Source organism: Taeniopygia guttata, chromosome 19 (assembly GCF_048771995.1).
Source record: "Taeniopygia guttata chromosome 19, bTaeGut7.mat, whole genome shotgun sequence".
Taxonomy (NCBI): domain Eukaryota; kingdom Metazoa; phylum Chordata; class Aves; order Passeriformes; family Estrildidae; genus Taeniopygia; species Taeniopygia guttata.
The window spans coordinates 3,067,404-3,085,995 of NC_133044.1; the positions used below are offsets into that span (position 1 = coordinate 3,067,404).

Here is an 18,592-nt window from a genome sequence, read left to right on the forward strand (position 1 = left end):
CATACCAGGCAAAAAACAAGTTTATACTGATTTTTCCCAACTTCCCCAACAAGTTTATACTTGATTTTCCCCAAAATCAACTGTTCTCACTGGGTGTTCTTGCTGAAACCACCACCACACAGTCACTTCCCATTTCTTTACTAATACTTTATAACATCTATCGGCCATTATCTATCCAACCAGCTTCAAACTTCTTTTCTGACAGTGACCAACATCAAAGGGGGAAGGACTAAGAAAACTGCAGACTAAAGGAACTATAAAAAGTACAGCTGATGAGTGCTACAGTTTTACTGCTTCACTGGAGACACCAGGGAGCTGTGTGCTCTTAGAAGTTCCTCAGCAAATGGTGTATTAAAAAAAACCACAAAAAAAACCAACCAAATAACAGCAACTTTGCAGACAACTCAGTGCTACTGCAACTAGATTTTGTAATGGAAATGCTGAAAAGCACCTGGACAACTGAGCCAGTGTAACACACACGTGTGGCTGTGAGGGGCTGACCACAGCAGAGCCAGTGGAGATAGAAAATTCAGCACCAAGTGAAAGCAAATATATTTTGCCCACCTAAAAAGTCAAGCCAGCAGCAGGGTCTAGAAGGTGCATGCTAGGGTACAAAAAAAAGAAAAACCCAGTCGTTTTTGACAAAGGGGAAGTGCTGCATCCCTGCTGAATCTCTGTTGTTGCCTACACACCCTTAGGATCCTGGCTACTTGCAAGCACAACATAAAACCAAGGATATTTGTTCAAAACCCACAGGCGGACACTGTGATTCTACTGAAGAAAAAAATACAACTGGCATTCATTCTAAAAACTTCCCACCACTGGGACTGGGATTCAAAACCAGCACTGGGCAGTGAGGCCAAAACACACTGAGAGCAGACGCCTGCAAAAGATTCCAAGGGAAATTAGTTATGTGGGTTTTAACAAAAATAAAATTAAATCCAATGTTTACAAAGGGAAAAAAAAGGCAGCTTCCCTAGGAGACAGTGCTGCAAACACCCTTTGCAGATAAGCCAAGACCTGTCTGAGGCTTCCTGTGCCAGTGAGGTTTCCTGGGTGCCTGTGCCAGTGTGTGCAGAGAGGGGAAAGGCAAAATCCAAATGCTGAGCAGGCAGCAGCCGCCTCCTCCCGTCCTTGGGGCTGCCACAAGGCAGAGCCACTCTGGGGCTGGGCACTGGAAAGGGAACTCTGCATCCATCCATCCATCCATCCATCCATCCATCCATCCATCCATCCATCCATCCATCCATCCATCCATCCATCCATCCCACCTCTTCTATCAGCCTCAGGGAGCTCTGGCCAAGGGAGGACGAGCTCCTGGCTTTCCACTGCTCTGATTCTTCTGTCTCATCTCTCTCCAGGATGAGACATGGTGAGCTAAAGCTGAGCGAGCAAGTGGCTTTACAGAAAGCCCCAACTTCCCTTTCTGTGTGCTAAAGTCAGCCTGATTCTGTAAACTTTTCTTTTTCCCTTAAGTAATTTTTCTGCAGCTGAGTCACACACAGCCTCTGCCAGGAATTTTTATAATTACTGAATTAGAGCAAGGTTTTGCCTGTGCATGCCTGACAACATCTGCTGATGGAAGCGAGCTCTGCTCAAACCCTTGCAGAGCCCTGGAGGAGCAGGGCTGAGTGCACCTCTCGTGGGGCTCTTCTTGCTGCTCCTCCTGCAGAGAGCTTTGCAGCTCCCAATCCACGTTTTGGGAGGAAGGAAACAAGCTGGGGGATGAAGGCTGGCTGCCTCTTGGCTCTCCAAATCTCTTGCTGGAGCATCCCTGAGGCAGCACCCACAGTTATGTGCCTCTCCATCAGCTGCATAGCTGCAAAGCCATCGTGCGTCACATCTTCCTTGGAGACAGACAACGGTATGGAGCTCCACAAAACCACAGAAGAAAATAACTCCCTCGACCTCCTCCTTCAATGGACACAAGGAGTTATTCTGCAAGCGTGGCTCCAGCACACAACACTGCTCCAGACTGAAGATCAAACACAGCTCATGTTCAGATAATCCAAAAGCAGACATCTGGCATCAGCAGCCTAAACTACACACTTCCTGGATGATTTAAACACCTCCCACTTTATGCTGCAGGTCAGAAATGCAAAGGAATTGCCATTTTCATGACTGAGCTGTTCAGCCTCCTCCTTGTTACTGTTTGCTGGGGAATGCTCCTGTCCCCTCCTGGCTTGCCCAGTGCTGTAATTCATCCCATGCTGCACCCGAAGGGCTGCATTAAGAAAACAGTCCAGCTGCCAAGCCCTGAAAAGCGAGGATGAGCTGGAAATATGCTGCCTCTGTAGCTTTAATCTGGTCCACTCGCAGGGGTCTTTACAGCATGGCCACATACCATGTGTGCACACAGTCCTGACGCAGTTAGAACCAAGAATAGATGTTCAGCAAGAGAGGAATTACTCAGTTCTGGGTTTCTGCTGGTTGTGCATCCGCAGCACTCAGCTCTCTTCACTTCACACTTTTCATATGCTGCTCCAAGGCAAAAATGAAGGCGCCTTGCCACTACAGACTGGGATTCTTCTCAAAGGATTCTGAATTTATTTTCATAAAATCCTAGAGAACTACGTTCACAACACCTCGGGTTTAGAGATGAAGAAAAGAGTTACAGAGAAGCTCTGGGCACCCAGTTCCAGAATCAGCCTCCAGCCCCCTTTTAAAAAATAAATAGCACGGAGCAGCATTTTAAATGTTTGATGTACAACTTCCCATGAGATCATCTGCAGCAGGAGCGCTCGGCACTTCTGCAACTCAACCTCACCCTGGGGACCTGGGAAATCAAGTCCCTCGTTGTGCATGAAAAGCAATTTACCCAGCACCATCCCCGAGCCCTGCAGCAGCAGCAGAGCAGGAATTCCCATCTCCTTAACCAGCACTTTATCCTCTCTTTTTCCATCACTTGCCTCCAAGCCTGTGAAGGGCTGGGGTCCTACACATGGAGCCCCATCCTTCACTGGGCTGCCTCAGCTGCCCTCCAGGAGCAGCAAGGGCAGGGGTGCCATGGAAAAACCCCCATATGTGATCCCATAATTAGAAACTGCATCGTAACCTATACAGGGGGATGAATTAAGGTTGCAGAGGAATATTGTAAATTGAATGCACATTTCTTGTTCCATTTTACTGCTTTTTTTTTTTTTTTTTTTTTTTTTCCCTTATTGGGCTTTGGCTGCGCTTCAGATTAAGCTCCTAATAAGGGCTGGAGTTGGATGGGATTTTTTTCAGCCCATCAGATTGCAGCTTTCCAAGCCATTGAAATGAGATTCAAGCTGAACTTGAATTTTCAATAGTTTGGCCTAAAGGCGAGGGTGTTAACAACAGACCTGCCAACACCTTCTCCATACAAAATGTCTGAAAACACGTCTACACATCAAATGCTGCTCTGCTCGGGCTCTGCTAGACAAAAGCCACAAAGCCAGCATCTCAAATCCACTGCTGACTTGCTCAGCTGGTTCTTCTGCCAGTGAAGCTCATACATTTTCTCCGAAAATCCACAGAACCTCTGTGTTCTCTCTAGGAAAAGGGGTTTCCCCCAGGAACACAGCTGTTGTAGTTTCATTATGATAAGTCAGGGTGGGGCTAAGGAGATATCAGGTGGACACAAAGGATGCAGACACACACAGCTTCACACAGCACACTCAAATTATACAGCCCCAAAATTAAAGATACTCCAATGACATGCACAGGCTTTAAAAGACCTCTACCAGCACACATTTTTAAATGCTGAAGTCTATTTTCTTGAGGACATGAATGCTTCAGCTTCCATGCCACCAAAATTATTTCCATTTCACATTTCCAGTATGGCTGGACCAATGAACATCCATGGCTATTTTGGCCAGTGCTGCAGGGAGCAGTGCAGTGAAGGGAAGGTGCTCCTCTCCTTTGATGAGAAACAATAAAAGAAGGGGAATAATGTTTTCTTGAACTGCATCCAAGGGAAAGTATGCCCTGCTGGTGTGCCTGGCAGGGCATCAACAGCAATGGAAATTTCAGCTTTCAAAGAAATAATACTCAAGAAGGGGGTGGGAATATCGTGTAGGAGCTGAGGTGACACTAATCCCATGGACTGTATTACAAACTGCCACTCCTCTCCAATGAAATTAAATCCTCTGCAGAAAAATCATCTGGCTCCAACATCTTTCGGTAAGTAGAGCATAAACAGAATGAAGAAGAGCTCATAACTGAGCAGAAAATGGGCTCAGATGGGCTGCTACAGGCAGGAGGGACAGCAGACCACTGGGATTCTGCATTTTAATTTGGATGGTCACTGCAGGATCTTTGAACCCCACCAAGGCTCTTCCAACACAACGGGGGCCCTCTGCTCACTGCGAGGGGAAGGAGAGCAAAGTGGGAGAAAAGCACAGCAACTCCTGCAAGAAGGTCTGGACTTGATTATCTACTTTTTTCCTTTAGTAACATTTAGCTAAGCAAATGGGGAAGAGCCCTGTGGTGTCCTTCAGTGGCTCTTACCAGGGGAGCTGCAATGAGGCTGCTCACCCACCCTGAACAGCAGCAGGAGCTGCTCACACCAATCTCCATTTCTCTGTCGGGAGCTGCTTTCACCAGCACAAACAAGAAACACTGAAAATGTGTCAGTAAATGGCACTTTGAAATCAGAAGGTGTCTGGCATCTCTGTGTCAGTGTGATGTACCCTCCAGGGTAATTACACACCGGGTGGTGTAGCTTGAAGCTCTGAACAAAGCAAATGTTGTGAATAATGGTGGAGGAAAAAAACCCACAAAATGGCAATGAAAGTGTTTGCCCAAGCTCATGTCAGGCAAGACTTTTCTATCTCTGTGACAATGTCCAGTCTGCTGAGCTACAGAAGAAGTTGAATATCTTTTTACAGGTTCATGTTCTCAGCATGGCTCTGGCCATGAATCCACAGCACCAACGCTGATGCATCTTCAGCTACTGCAAGGATGACTGGAGGTATTTAACAGCTGAAGGAAAACACAGGTAAAGCTGTTTGCTCCTCATTTTTGTGTCACTAAGCAGCTGTAGGTGGACACAGGCAAAGCACTGACTTGTGCAGGAGCAGCTCAGGGCCAGGCACAGTCTCACTGATGGCAGAGGGACAGAGCCAACATCCACACGGATCCTGATTCTCTTAAATTCACCAAAGCCTCTCCAGGGCCAGCCTGTGCTTTTGCACAAGGCAGGTTTATCCTCAGGGCCAGCAAATGCCACGCGAGACACGCACACAGAGCAGCAGAGGGAAGACAAAATCTGTAGCTGTGCTAATTGGTGGAGTAATTACAAATTAAAATACCAAACTAAATACCACAAGTCTGAGAACGAGCAAAGAAGCCTTTTCCTTTCTAGGAGCTGCCTCTCACAAGTGACTTTCGCCACCAGGAATCACCTCCATGGGCCCAGACAGAAGTCTGAGCAGATGAACAGACAATGTCAGGTATTTTTCTTTTCAATAGATTTTCATCCAGACAGGATGAAAAATCTTTTCTCTTGAGCAATTGAGTTTTCCCCACAACAGACATGAGCTGGCATGTTCTGAGCGTTTGATATTTCAGTCCCAATTAATAAAATCGTAATTGCTGCACCTAAGGGGTTCTGAGCTCCCTAAGAGGAAACACTTTATACATACACAGATTTTCCTAAGCTTTACCACTACATACTTAAGACATGGATTGAGGGATGAATCACAACTTCAAATTCTTCACTACTAAGCCTGGCAATCAACACTGCCACTTTCTGGCAAAGAAACCCTAAAAGCCTTCACCTGTGATGTCATCTGCCAACAGATTTATGTCCCATGGGCATTCCTGTCCTGTGACTCCTTCGCTGAGCAGGCAGCTGGGTAACAGAATTTGTTCTGGATAATCCCTTCTCTGGCTCTCAGGAGGGGAGGAAAGAGATGAAGATACACTCAGCCAGAGATGGCAGCCACCACTTTTAGGGAACTTATTACTCCCCAGCCACCTGCCAGGTGTAAATCCCATTTCTAGCCTGGAGAAGGCAGCAGCATGAAGACAGAAGGGAGGGGAGGGAAGTCTGCACTTCCCCTTCCAGATCCCAAACCTGTGTGTCCACAAGGCAGGAGGCATCAAGCCTGGCCTGTCACTGTGGGGAGAGGTGACACACAGCCCCACATAACCACCTGTAGGGTAATCTTCAAATGCAGTTCTCTGAGCAGAGCCCAGCACGACAGACCCTGAGCTGCCAGCAGGGCTGTAATCTCTGCCTGGGGTTATTATTTTCATAATTAGAGGGATGGCCACAGACAGAGGTGGTATTTGGTGGCCTCTTAACCTAGAGACTTACTGGGGTTTATGCAGACTACTCCACTTTTTCAGCAGCAAAGCCTGCAGCAAATCCTCGTGGGGACAAACATCAAACCAAGATCTGGATGTGGCTCAACACAAGGCCACTGCTTGGTCAGCCAGAGCCAAAGAACAACAACAACAAAAAAACCATGCAGAGCTCAGAGGGAGTTTAAATTTTAAAACTGAGTAAACCCTGCAATTCAAATCCGGGCTGTCTGAAGCAAAGTGACTTTTCAGGTGAGGCACCACTCCTTGCTCCAGCCTGGTCCTCACACCTCTCTCCTTCCATCCACCTGCTTCTCCCACACTCACCAGCCCTCTCCAAAACATCTCTTCCCAAGCTAGGAGCCTCCTCCCAGCCTTCCACATCCCCATTTTTCCACCTGAAGAGCCACTGGTCCCACGAAGCTGGCAGGGACATGGCTGCAGGGAAAGGCAGGGACAGCCACCTACTCTTCTGCTTTAAACGCAGCAATTAACTGGTTTGAAAACTGCCTCTCTAGGCAAAAACTCATCCTGGGAGCCACCAGGGTGACAAACATCTATTTTGTGCATCACCTTAGAGATAAACACCAATCGATGCCCTGGATGCTCCTGTCACACACAATAATTAAACCATCAGTCGGGACACAGTGAATTAATGCAGACAGAGGGGGACAAAGGAATGAAATAGTTTCACTTAAATCCTCACAGCTTAACAAAAGCAAAACCAGGCCAGACCTATTGAGGAAAAAAGCAAAAGACAAAAGAAATCTAATTTAACAGTGGCTTTCCCCAGAGAGAGAAGCAGAAACCCAAGAATGCAGCAAACCAGCATCAGGCTGGGATGAAGAGTGGCACTGAGGGCATTGCTGTGCCATAGGCAGGAGCACACACAGGACATTCCTTCCTTGATCATCAAGAAAATACTGTAACAGAGGTGGTCTGCAGGACAAAAAGGAGGCAAAATCCCTGGAACAGCAGCCCATAGCATTTTCCATTCCTTTAAGAAAGGAAGGAGTGGAAGCTGTGCCATACGTTAGCACTTAAGCAGTCCCTACCCTCAGTTTCCCACCATCTGTACAACTCTCTGAAACTCCCCTGCTCATTTAATTTATTGCTGTGTGCCTCCGCCAAAATCAAAGACCTAAATATCAGCAATCTTGGTGGGAGGCATCCAGCTGCTCCGGCTCATTGTAGGAACAAACCCTATTTGTGCAAAGTTGCACTGAGAAAGCCAGGCAGCAAATCTCCCTAGGAACAACTTCCCATGCTTTCAGATTAGCAGATCAAGCTGCAGGCATTAAGACCTTTCCCCTTCTCTATCTGTGAAATCCAGGGCTTTAGGACACAGAAATGGGCCTTTTCTAACCCTGGAACGAAGCGATTTTGGAAGTGCACGGCACAGCAGCAGCGGGGGGCAGTGGCTGAGGGAAGCAGAGCTCAAACTCGGGGTCATGTTCATGTGCTGTGTGAAATGGGGTTTTTCCAGGGGGGATGGAGTGCTGGGACCTGGAAACCACAGCTGTGGCAGAGGCACAGCCCCACTCTGGTCACTCATCCAGCCCCTTCTCGCCTCTGCTTCCTTGCCCGTGGGGTGAAGCCAGCAGGATTTCCCTGATTTGGAAATTTCCAAGCAGAGATTACAGGGAAGAGCTCATTAGAAGCAGCTTGTAATGTAACAGTGACCTCTGTTCTGTGCCCACAAACCTGAATCAAAAAGGGGGCATCCTAAAAAATCAGCTGGTAGAGTCATCAGCCTCTCAGAAGCAAATAAGCACAGCTCCCTGCCCTCTTAAAACACCAGATATCAGCTGATAAAAGAGGAGCAATCCTGCAAGCCAAACACCCAGGCACTACTTGCAAGGCAGGATTTGTAGCCTGGTGCTCTTTGATTTGCTCTGGGAGCGACAGAACAGCAGTCAGAAAAACATGAAGGGGAAGAACATTTTTAATGTTCTGGTGACCTGACTGATGCTGAAAATCCCAAATCCCAAGACCCAGACCCAAGATTGTGAACAAGGACTGGGGTGCTGCTGCTGCTCAGACCCTGAGCTGCACTTGGAAGAGCAGACAGAGGGACAGCAGTCCCTCAGTGGGGCTGGGGACACCACAGACCCCGAGAGCTCTTGGACTCACTTGGCTCTCAGGGGCTGAAACAGCCACACAAAGGAAGTTTCATCTCCTTCACAGATCTGACAGCAGATCTGGAAATTGTCATCTCCTTCCCACGCCATCACACAGCTTGGTTCATTTGAAACCTGTTTTATCCTGGCTCAGTTCAGCTTGTCTTGTTCCTGCACACAACAGCAGCAGCCAAGCAAAGAGGGGACAAACTGGGACCCCCAGCCAGGGGGAAGTGGATGCTAAACTGCAAACAAACCAAAACACTCCACACACGTCCTTCCAACCAGCAGCGAGCACGAGGGGATGGAGCTGAGATCCCTGGCAACACCACTAAAATCCCTGTGTTCCTCCTTTATTTTGGGAGAGGCAGAATAATCCTTTTGAACCACCCAAGTGGGGGAGAACCAACATCTGTTCAGATTCAACAGCTTGGGTCTCCCTGCTTCAGCTCCAGTGGCTGGGGAAGATCTCTAGATTTTATCCCAAGGCACTGCCCTCACGCAGGGCCTTTCAGCAGAGGCTGGCACAGCACCTCACAGACATTTAATTAAATGCTACAGCCTGCCCCGGTGAGGAAGGGATTATAAACAGGCCCCAGCTCAAGCAGCAGCTCAGCAGCACAAGCATCTCTTTCTGTGGCATGGTTCAGCTGCAGGAGCACAGCAGTGCCCGCTCCACCAAGCTCCTAAATACACATCAAACACTCCAGAGACTTTGAAGAGCCAGCAGAACAGAGCAGAGTGACCAGGAGCATCCTCTGATGGGATGGGTAGGGGTCCCTCTCCACTCTCAGAGCCACAGCAAGGAGATGGGTTTGGAGACAACAAATCTGTGTTTTGTTACCCCTCTGCAAATTAAACTATACATTTCCAAATTATGGCATTCCTGGTGACCAATTCATCCACCCAACAGCCCTGGGAGCTTCATAAAATGGAAGAACACCTTTTTTCCTTTCTTCTTTCTTTTTTTTTTTTCCCCATGCTCACCTATGAAGTGAGACTTCTGTTGGCTGAATTACATCTATTTAAACAAAAGTAAGTTCAGACATCTGCCTTTGCACAGTGTCAGCTGCGAGAAATGAGCTAACATCCAGATGCAGTGGCATGTCAGGATTAGCCCAGGCTGGGGCAGGAATGCTTCCATGTATGGAAAAATATTGGAGCAGTGAAACCATAAGCTTGGAGCTGAGTGAAGTGAGAGGCCCTGTCAATGAAACTGCAGGCTCAGGTTTAGAGGATTTAGCAGCTCAGATCCGCCATAAGATCCTCAGCGTGCATTACAATAAATTTCACACTTTTTCCAGCAGGGACTCCTACAGCAATGCTGAGAGTGCTGAGGGTGAGATCCTGCACCCCTCTGCTGCCTCTGGAAGCCAGGCTGGACCTGCTGGGTACCATGAATGCTCCCCATGCCAGGACAGGCTCGGGTGCTGATGGAGACATTTTGGCAGCTGCTTGCCCATCCCTGGGCTGCTGCCTTCTGCCCAGCAGGATTTATCAAAGCTGGAAGGAAGGATGGAGCAGTGGCAGTTCAAAAGCTGGATCAGCTTGGCTGGGGAAGCAGAGCTCGCTCCTGGCACTGTGGTGGCCAGGGCAGTGCCAGGGCACGGGGAGAGAGCCAGAGCAGTGCCCCATCAGCGTGACACAAATCAAACAGGCTCATTTGTCAGCATCCCCAGCTAACACTAATGAAGTCATAGCTATGACTTCATCTCTCTGGTGGGAATCTCCTGGGAACAAGGGAGAACTAGAATTTCTCTCTCCGGCTCGCTCATGCAGTTGCAATTTGTTTCAGTCGCCTTATATTCCCTTCTGCAAACATTACTTAATTCTCACCCAGATTTTTAAATCCTTGCCATGAAATGTAAAATAATGTTTCCTTCTCAGCTGTCATGCTGAGATCCCTCCTGGTGGGATCTGACTCCTTGTGCCAGCTGCCATCCACTCCCTGGGGTCTCAGCCCACAGCTGAGGATGCCACCAGCTATTTTTTAGACCTCAAATATGTAACTAAAATCTGGTTACTCTTGCCAAATTTATTTTAAATAGGTATTTTTTGCACCTTTCCTCCATTAAAATATTTTTTTAAGTCAGGCTGGAATTGTCCCAGGGTATCCCTGCTGCCTTCCTCATCACCAGCTGTGCTGAGGGTTTGCTCCCCTCCCATTCCTGCTCTCCACAGCTGCAGCAGCACCAAACATTAGGAATGCACCTTTAGGAACCAGATTCTCTGTGGTGTTTGGGCTCTCCCAACACAGGCAGGGACCCTGCAGCCCCACACTGCCCTGTGCTCTGTTGAGGGCTCCCATCCCTTTGTTTTTAGGGCAGAGGGGCTTGCTGAGCCCCAGCATGGGTTGGATCAGATGGCAGATGCTCAGCTACTGCCCTGATGCAACTGAGCAGTCACTCACCCGCACTAAATAAAGACTGCAAATTCTTTACATATTAATTGCTGGTTGCAATTGTTCTCAGTGCTGACAGACAGACGTGAGAGTATGCAGAATACATTCCTGCATCTTTTTATTTCCACCCTTCCATTAGTTGTGTGTCCTCTCTGCCAAATCAATAAGAAGCTGCATTTTCCTTGGAAAACCGAGATGATGAAAACGTGATCAGCTATGAGACAAGGCCCTCATGTTGTAATCTGAAATACTCACATAATTCACTTTCCCATGAGAGAATTTAACAGGTCTGTCTGCTTACTTGTCAACTCATCCCACCCCCAGCTTCTCCATTGACCCTGTCTTTAATTTACAACCTACAGATTCAGCTCTGATTGTGGTTTTTTGCCTGCAGATCATCAGCTGAGGAGCAGCAGTTCCAGCCAGCACAGAGGAAGCTGCTCTGCAGAGGGACATCGAGGCAGTGCTGGAGAAAACCCCCTCCCCAGAACACCCCCTAGTCCCCCATCTGGGCTCCCACCTCAAGGACAAAGAGGAATTAATGCACCCAAAGCCCAAGCTGTAACAAATCCAAGCACCCTCCCCAGGCTGGCAGCACTCCCTCCTTTCCCCACCATTATTATCTGGAGATGGCACAAAGTGATGTGTCTAACAAAAACAGTTCAAACCTATGGTGCATTACACTGTGGAACCAGTTTAGAGAGCACACACAGCTATAAAGTCGTGATTATTCAGTATTCAAGCCAGCCTGAAAGCTCAGGAGTCAGCTTGTATCTGCTGAAAGCAGGGGGCCTGAAATTATCCGTGAGTGGTTCAAAGCTGCAGTTAATTCAACATCTCGACTTTCAAAAGCATAAAAATCACAGATTCCCGGAGCGTGTAAGCTTTTCAAAAATTACAAACTCCTAACTGTCAAATCAAAGCAGCAAATAGAAATCCACATGGCTGATAAGACAAATAGTTGCATTTTAAAGAGTAATTAAATATCACTTTGGAATATTTTGCTTGGAAGTTGTTTCCCTGATAAAAACAATGGGGAGGGGAAGGAGGAGGAAGCAATCCACACACACCAATAAGCTTCTCATCAAACAAATGCTCAGGCTGCTGAAATTTGTTTTGCCGAGTTCAGAGTTCAGCCTGCTGTACCACAGCCTCCCATGCCCCCTTAGTTTCCCCAGATCCCCACATTTCACATCAAACTCCAGCAATAAGGAGGAGGCAATCACTATGTTGAATCTGGATTGCTGGGGAGGAGGTTTGGGACAAGAATCCCCATGGCGTGGTCACTAAAATCTGCAATATTTTCTGATTCGACTTAGATTAAAACCATGTCCCAGCTTCCATGCTGGGAGCACGGCTGAAAAAAACAGGAATGCAAAACACAGAGCTCTACCCAGATGAAATACAGAACTGAAACCTTACCCCAGTCCCACACACTCACCCCACCAAGTTCTGCTTTGAAACACTAAAAGTTTGTCCATGAGAAAAGATCAAAAATCTCCAAACTATCCTGGGCTCTTCCAAAACCCAAACCTGCCAGCAATGAACTCGCCATGAATTTCACCCAAACTTTCTAGTGCTCAGCAATACCTGTGGGCAGCAATATTTAAGGACTGAGCATTGAACAAGGAGACAGCTGCTGCATTTCAAACTAAAACATTATTGAACCACTTGGAGAAGCCACCATCCAAAGGCCACACAAACCTGATGTCACTTTTTGGGATGGGATGTGTTCAAGGACCAACCATGTGTTCAGCAAACTGCTTGTCCCCACCCTGGAGCCAGGAGGATTTGATAATGGAAAGATGCCCAAAACTTTCAGAGCAGGTCCTAAAACGTGGGCAATTACCCACTGAAGGATGTAATAAACACCACAGCAGACTACACGTCAGCAAGGCTTTTAAAATCCTAATTCTCCCCCAGGGAAAGTGCTCAGGCAGGCAACAGTTTGGATATGGGGGGAAATCCAACCTCCACGGACATCAGTGGTGTTTTTGCAGCTCTTGCAGGACCAGGACACAGCCCCCAGACTTGCAGCCTATTGAGCTTACGGGGATTTCACAGAAGGTTTTGGCATGAGAGAAGACTGCTAATTGCATGGAGGGTGACTGCAAAGCTGTGTAAAACACACAGCAATAATTTGGAGAAAAAAAAAAAGGCATCAACAAGAAGAAGAAGAAGTCAAAATGTTTTGGCTTCAATGTCATCTGCACAATGTGGAAATACTGAATAGCTTATTCCTCACTCATAATTGGAGTTCACTGTTGAGCGTCTCCAAAATCACAGGGGAAAACGCTCCATTGTTCTGCACTTTCTTTTGTAAAGCTGTTACGTGTTCAGCCTCTAAAGAATGCATTTTTGGAGAAGAACTATGCACTGCTTACTTTACAAAGTAAAGTTCCTTTGCTCAGTCCTGCAACCTGAGAGTAACAAATGAAATTGTCAACCGTGCATTTTTAAACGAACGTTTTCATTTCAGCATCTGGATTAAGATGCCACAATGAAAAACAGCGCACAGGCTTCCCTCTGCTCCCTTCATACATCTCCCATTCTTACATTTCAGAACCAGCAAAGTTTCAAAGCAAACAAAGAATCAGTTGGTGCTGCTAATGCCTTGCTTCTTACTCAATAGCCTGATGTCATGAAAAGACCATATTTTTCAAATCTACAGCTCTGCAAGCCAAAGAGTTCACATACATTCCCACCCCAGAAATATATAGTCAGGAATACAGCTGAAAGTGATTACTTAGATATTTTTATATGATGAAATTCAAAAGCTGCTTCAAGTGATTTACAAAATCTTCTGTAAGACAAATCCCACATCTGTGCTGACCACTTGCCTCCCAGATCTCAGCAGATGGCAATTTCAAACAGAAAAGTTCTGAGTCCCTGAAAATCAGGGTGTACCTTAAACTGTAATCAAGGGTCTGAAAATTTTTCCCTCCACAAAAAAAAAAATTGTGGACAGATTAATTTAATGACATTTCTATCTTCTCCTCACCGTTTCTTGCACAAAGCCTACATACAAAATTAGTACCCGGTGTCTTATTATGAGAGGCTCCCGTGGCTAAGGGATAAAGGGAAAACACTCTGTCCCAACCAAAGGGAATTTACCAGTGTGAGCAAAGGGAGATCCTCAAATTGCTTTCAGATACTTGACTGAATAATCACAGAAAAACAATCAACATGTTTTGCATTTATTTAAATCCAGAACAGAAGCATCTCAGCCTTCCCAAGAAGAATCTGTACAACACTCAACCAGATGCATAAATACAGCAGAAAAACCACAAAACATGAGAGAGGCAAAGCTCAGCCCCAGCACCACTGCAGCACTGTGTGAATGCACCAAGGAAGTGTCAGGAGAAAATTCAAGATTAAAAATAATGACTGGGCCAAGAAAGTAACAAGTTAAAACAAAAGCAAAGGCAAATAAACAACAGCAAAAGATAAACTGCTGCTCTCTCACTGGAGGGCTTTTTCTCCTCCAGCACTCTCCTTTCTCCCACTCCTATGTGGAACCATGTGAGAGGATCTACTCAATAGAGAATGTGAATGGTTTATAATTTTTTAGCGGAGATGTCCCACAGCAACACAGCAGAACAGCACTCCTCCAACAGCCTGTGTGCCAAAAGGCCTTGAAAAGCACCCAAATTCACCCTGAGAGTAGGAGGACTCAGCAGCAGGGAGGGATTCACCTCGCTGGGGGTGCGGGGAACATGGGGGCACGTAGGCAGATGGGAGCTGTTTACCCTGCTGAGGCTCTCAGCAGCAATCAGGATATTAAAGCTGTTATTAAATCAAGCCTCCAGAACTCCAGCAGATGTCCTTGCAAACAGACAACAACGGGGTGATGTTAAACCAAAACCACAACCAAAATGAACACACCGAGCACCATCTCCTCCCCATCGCTCTGCTCAGCCTCGCCAGGCATTATCAGAAGACAAATCAATTACCAAAAACTACCTGTGGCTGCCTAAATCCAGGCCTCAACGACTGAACTGAGGGACGTGCAGCACGAGTTAAAGGCCTCCAATCTCATTTGGCTCGTTCTGGTTTTGTCCTTGAAGAAAACCCAGCCAATAATAGGTCTGGCTGCGGCTCAGACAGAGGCATAATGCCATCCTCCTCATTAATCAAAGGCTTTCCCCATGGCCAGATGTTTGCTGACTTGTACTGCTTTCTTTTATTACTGGTTTGGAGGCAAAAATTGCTGTGTGCTGAAGTTACTCCAACTGAACTGGTTGTCCCCGGTAACTGCACCCCGGCATTATTGAGTTACAGAGGCATCCAACAAAAAGTGGCTGTTTGCTTTGACAATTCCATCTACTTTGCCCAATAACCATCAGAGCAAGATGCTAATTTACTTTTAGGACTGTGGGAATCGTACTGCAAACCCAGAAAGGAGCCGAGGTTTTAAGATCTATCAACGTTTGGTGCCCAGAGTTTGGAAGGAGAGATGCAGAAAAATGCAAGAGTACACCAGAGAAGGACAATGATAGATGGACCTTAAAAGTCGTATTTTTCAGTTACACTGAGCAACAAAAGTGGTGCTTTTATAGAGGATAGGAAGCCATCATCTCTCCACAAAGCTTTCATGGCCTCAGTAAATAAAGTAACCAAGCCACAAGGGGAAGAGTTGGCTTGAAAGGACTTTTGGAGGTCTTTGAGCCTGAGCATCACCCACACTCAGCCCTGCTGGGCAGAGCTTCTCCCAAACAAGGCCTGTAACCTGCAAGGATGGGGAGCTGAGAGCTCAGGGACAGAGCTCTCAGTGTTCCCACCCCTCTTGCTGTCTCTATAATATCCCTTTTTTTCCCATAAATCTACATAATTCGCTGGGGTTTAGGAGTATCCCTTAGTGCAAAGGAACCATAACTCAAAAGCACTGCCTACATTCCTCTGATGCTTTTGTTTTAAAACAAATTAAGCCTGTGAGGCACTGAACATATGCTCGACATCCTCAGCTCGCGCTGGCATGTTTTTGAAAAATAGAAAGTTTGTGCTTTTCTGGGGAGTTAGGTCATTAACCCGGCTATTTAAAAAAATCAGCCTATTATACAAGGAAACTTCTAACTGCCTGAGCTACAGGTTATAAATCTCCTGTTTAGAAATCTGATATCCTGACATAATTGCCCTTACAACTTACAAATAGGTTCTCTGTTATCCGTAGATTAAGCTTCCTCCAAAGCCACATCACATCTGCTTAGTTTTGAAAATATACAGCATGAGCTTCAATTACTTTACACTCCACACAAAAATAATCCTGAATTTAACTCAGGGCTTCTTGGAATAAGAGTTTAAGACCCCATAATCTTTTTATTTCGTGTTTTCTTGCAATCTAATAGATGGAAGCATTGGCCAGCATGTAAAATTAATGCCACCTTCCACTTCTACGATTTCCCAACCATTTAACTACACTGCAGTGGAATTTTTAAAGCAAATACAGCAAGCAGAAGTCCCACCATCTAAATAATCTGAAATGTTCTGTAGGGAAATGGTCAGCTACTAATTGGAACCACAGTGTTTTCACATCCCTGTAGGAAAAGGGTTTGGTTTAAAAGAAACCTGAGTTAAATTGTAGTTTCTCTGAAGGATGAAGCTTCTGTTGCAGCTCCTCTGATTAATGAAACTCATCAGCTCCTGACCACTTGGGTGAGCTCCCAGTTAGAAGTGTCTGAACTTCAAAGGGGCAAACTGGGGGCCGTGGGCAGAATTACCATCCAGGTGCCTAGCATTAAATACGTGAGAGTTTTTGCAGGAGTGGGGGCTTAGTGACAAAAAACGGCGGCAAACAAGGGAAAAAAAGGTAAATCCGTGTTTCAAAGCTACATCTCTTCTGAGCAGCAGGGACATCACACAGCACTGCCAGACAAGAACCAACTTTGCCTTAAATTCCTTTACCTAAGGAACAGAGCAGGGCTCAGAGACCCATCCTGGAGGATGTCATCCCTCTCATCCCTCTCATCCCAATACAGCCTCGAGGTGCCCAGACCAAGGGATGCCTGAGGGGGCTCAGCCACCCCCAGCCCTGCAGGTACCAGCGTTATCCCAATCCCAATCCCAACCAAAGCTGAGCCAGAGTCTGCCCGCTGCTTCCACACCGGCTGCTTCAACCACCAGCCAGAAAGATGTTTAGAAATGGCACCGTGGGGCACCATCTTTTCAATTCTTACTCAATTGCTTCCAGAGATTAGATTTGTAAAGAGGCTTTTTTTCTTTTTTTTTTTCTCCTTTTAAGCGCTGCAAGCTCGTTGGGAAGTGGAGGCTCAGCCTGTGCCTTCCTTTTTTCCTCACAGCCTGCCCGGTCTGGGTCTTAGCGTGCTTTCTGTCCTTTATCTTTGGGATTAAACTCCACGGATGAGAGGCTGGAACTCGCAGAGTATCGAACGCACCAAAGGAGAGGAACAAACCCCATCCCACAAATTGGCCGGGCAGCTTTGCCAGCAGCTCCCAGGCCAGCCGGGCTCGCTCGCTCCTCAACCACGGGCCAGGCTGCTTTCCGTGCCCAAACCCACGCAGGAGCCCACGGGCACCGTGCCCACTGCCCACACCAAACTCGGCTTTCCCCGTGTCCGAGCCCGGAGGAGCCGCCGCACACCTCACCTTCAGTCCCGCTCACACCTCACCTGTACCCCGCTCACACCCGCACCGCGCTCCCCGGCGGGCAGCGGCTCCGCGCACCCCGCGGAGCTCCGCCGGGCCTGCCCCTCCCGCGGAGCTCCGCCGGTGTCGCGGCTCCCGGGCCCCGCCGAGCCCCGCGGGCCCCCAGACAAAGCCCGGGGCGCGCCCCGCCGCCCCCCGCCCGGCCGCGGGGCTCACCTTGCGGTGCTTGTCGGCGAAGGGCAGCGCCAGCCAGGGCATGGCCCGCACCGCCTCCTGCCACTGCTGCTGCTCCTGCTCCGCCGACACGAACACGATCTCCAGGCGCTGCCCGCCGGCCGCCGCCGCCTCCCCCCTGAAGCGCCCGTAGAAGGCGGCCAGGCTGGCGCCGAGCTGCGCGCAGGGGCCGCCGAGGCTGCAGCCGAAGTAGAGCCCCACCAGAGAGACCCCGCGGGCCGCCAGCGCCGACACCGCAACCTCCTCGCCGTCGGCGGCCACCAGCACCTCTCCCAGCACGTCGGTGAGCGCGCCCGCCATCCCGCTCCGCTCCCGCTGCGCGCCCGCTCCGCTCCGCGCCCGCCGGCCGCGCACGCCCCGCCCCGCCCCGCCAGGGGGCGCTGCCGCGCCGCGCGCCCCGTGCCCGCCCCCGCCTCGGGCAGCGCCGCCCCGGCCCGGCCCCCCCCACATCCCCTCAGAGCCGCGGCCGGCGGGGCCCGGGCACGGAGCGGGGCACGGAGCGGGGCCCGGGCACGGAGCTGGGCACGGAGCGGGGAATGGAGCCGGGCACGGAGTGGGGCACAGAGCGGGGAATGGAGCGGGGCACGGAGCGGGGAATGGAGCCGGGCACGGAGCGGGGAATGGAGCCGGGCTCGGAGCCGGGCACGGAGCGGGGAATGGAGCCGGGCATGGAGCGGGGCACGGAGCGGGGAATGGAGCCGGGCATGGAGCGGGGCACGGAGCGGGGCACAGATCAGGGCACGGAGCAGGGCACGGAGCGGGGCACGGAGCAGGGCACGGAGCAGGGCACGGAGCGGGGCACGGAGCAGGGCACGGAGCGGGACACAGAGCGGGTTACGGAGCAGGGAATGGAGCCGGGCACGGAGCAGGGCACGGCGGGCAAGGGCTGCACACTGGCTCCGCACGATGTTGGGTGGGCGCTGGGGTGAATTCTGCCCTCAGCGGGTGGGCGCTGGCGCCG

At 48.9% G+C, this 18,592-nt stretch overlaps 1 protein-coding gene across 1 annotated transcript in view; it reads right to left on the reverse strand.

Moving 5' to 3' along the window:
- The window catches only part of NXN (nucleoredoxin), a 46,222-nt gene extending 28,225 nt beyond the window's left edge, over nt 1-17,997 (reverse strand). Inside the window, exon 1 of the mRNA XM_030288320.4 lies at nt 17,614-17,997. Within this exon, the coding sequence (XP_030144180.1) occupies nt 17,614-17,931 (318 nt within the window). The 5' untranslated portion in view covers nt 17,932-17,997. The remainder of the gene's footprint in view (nt 1-17,613) is intronic.
- Nucleotides 17,998-18,592: the final 595 nt, after the last annotated feature.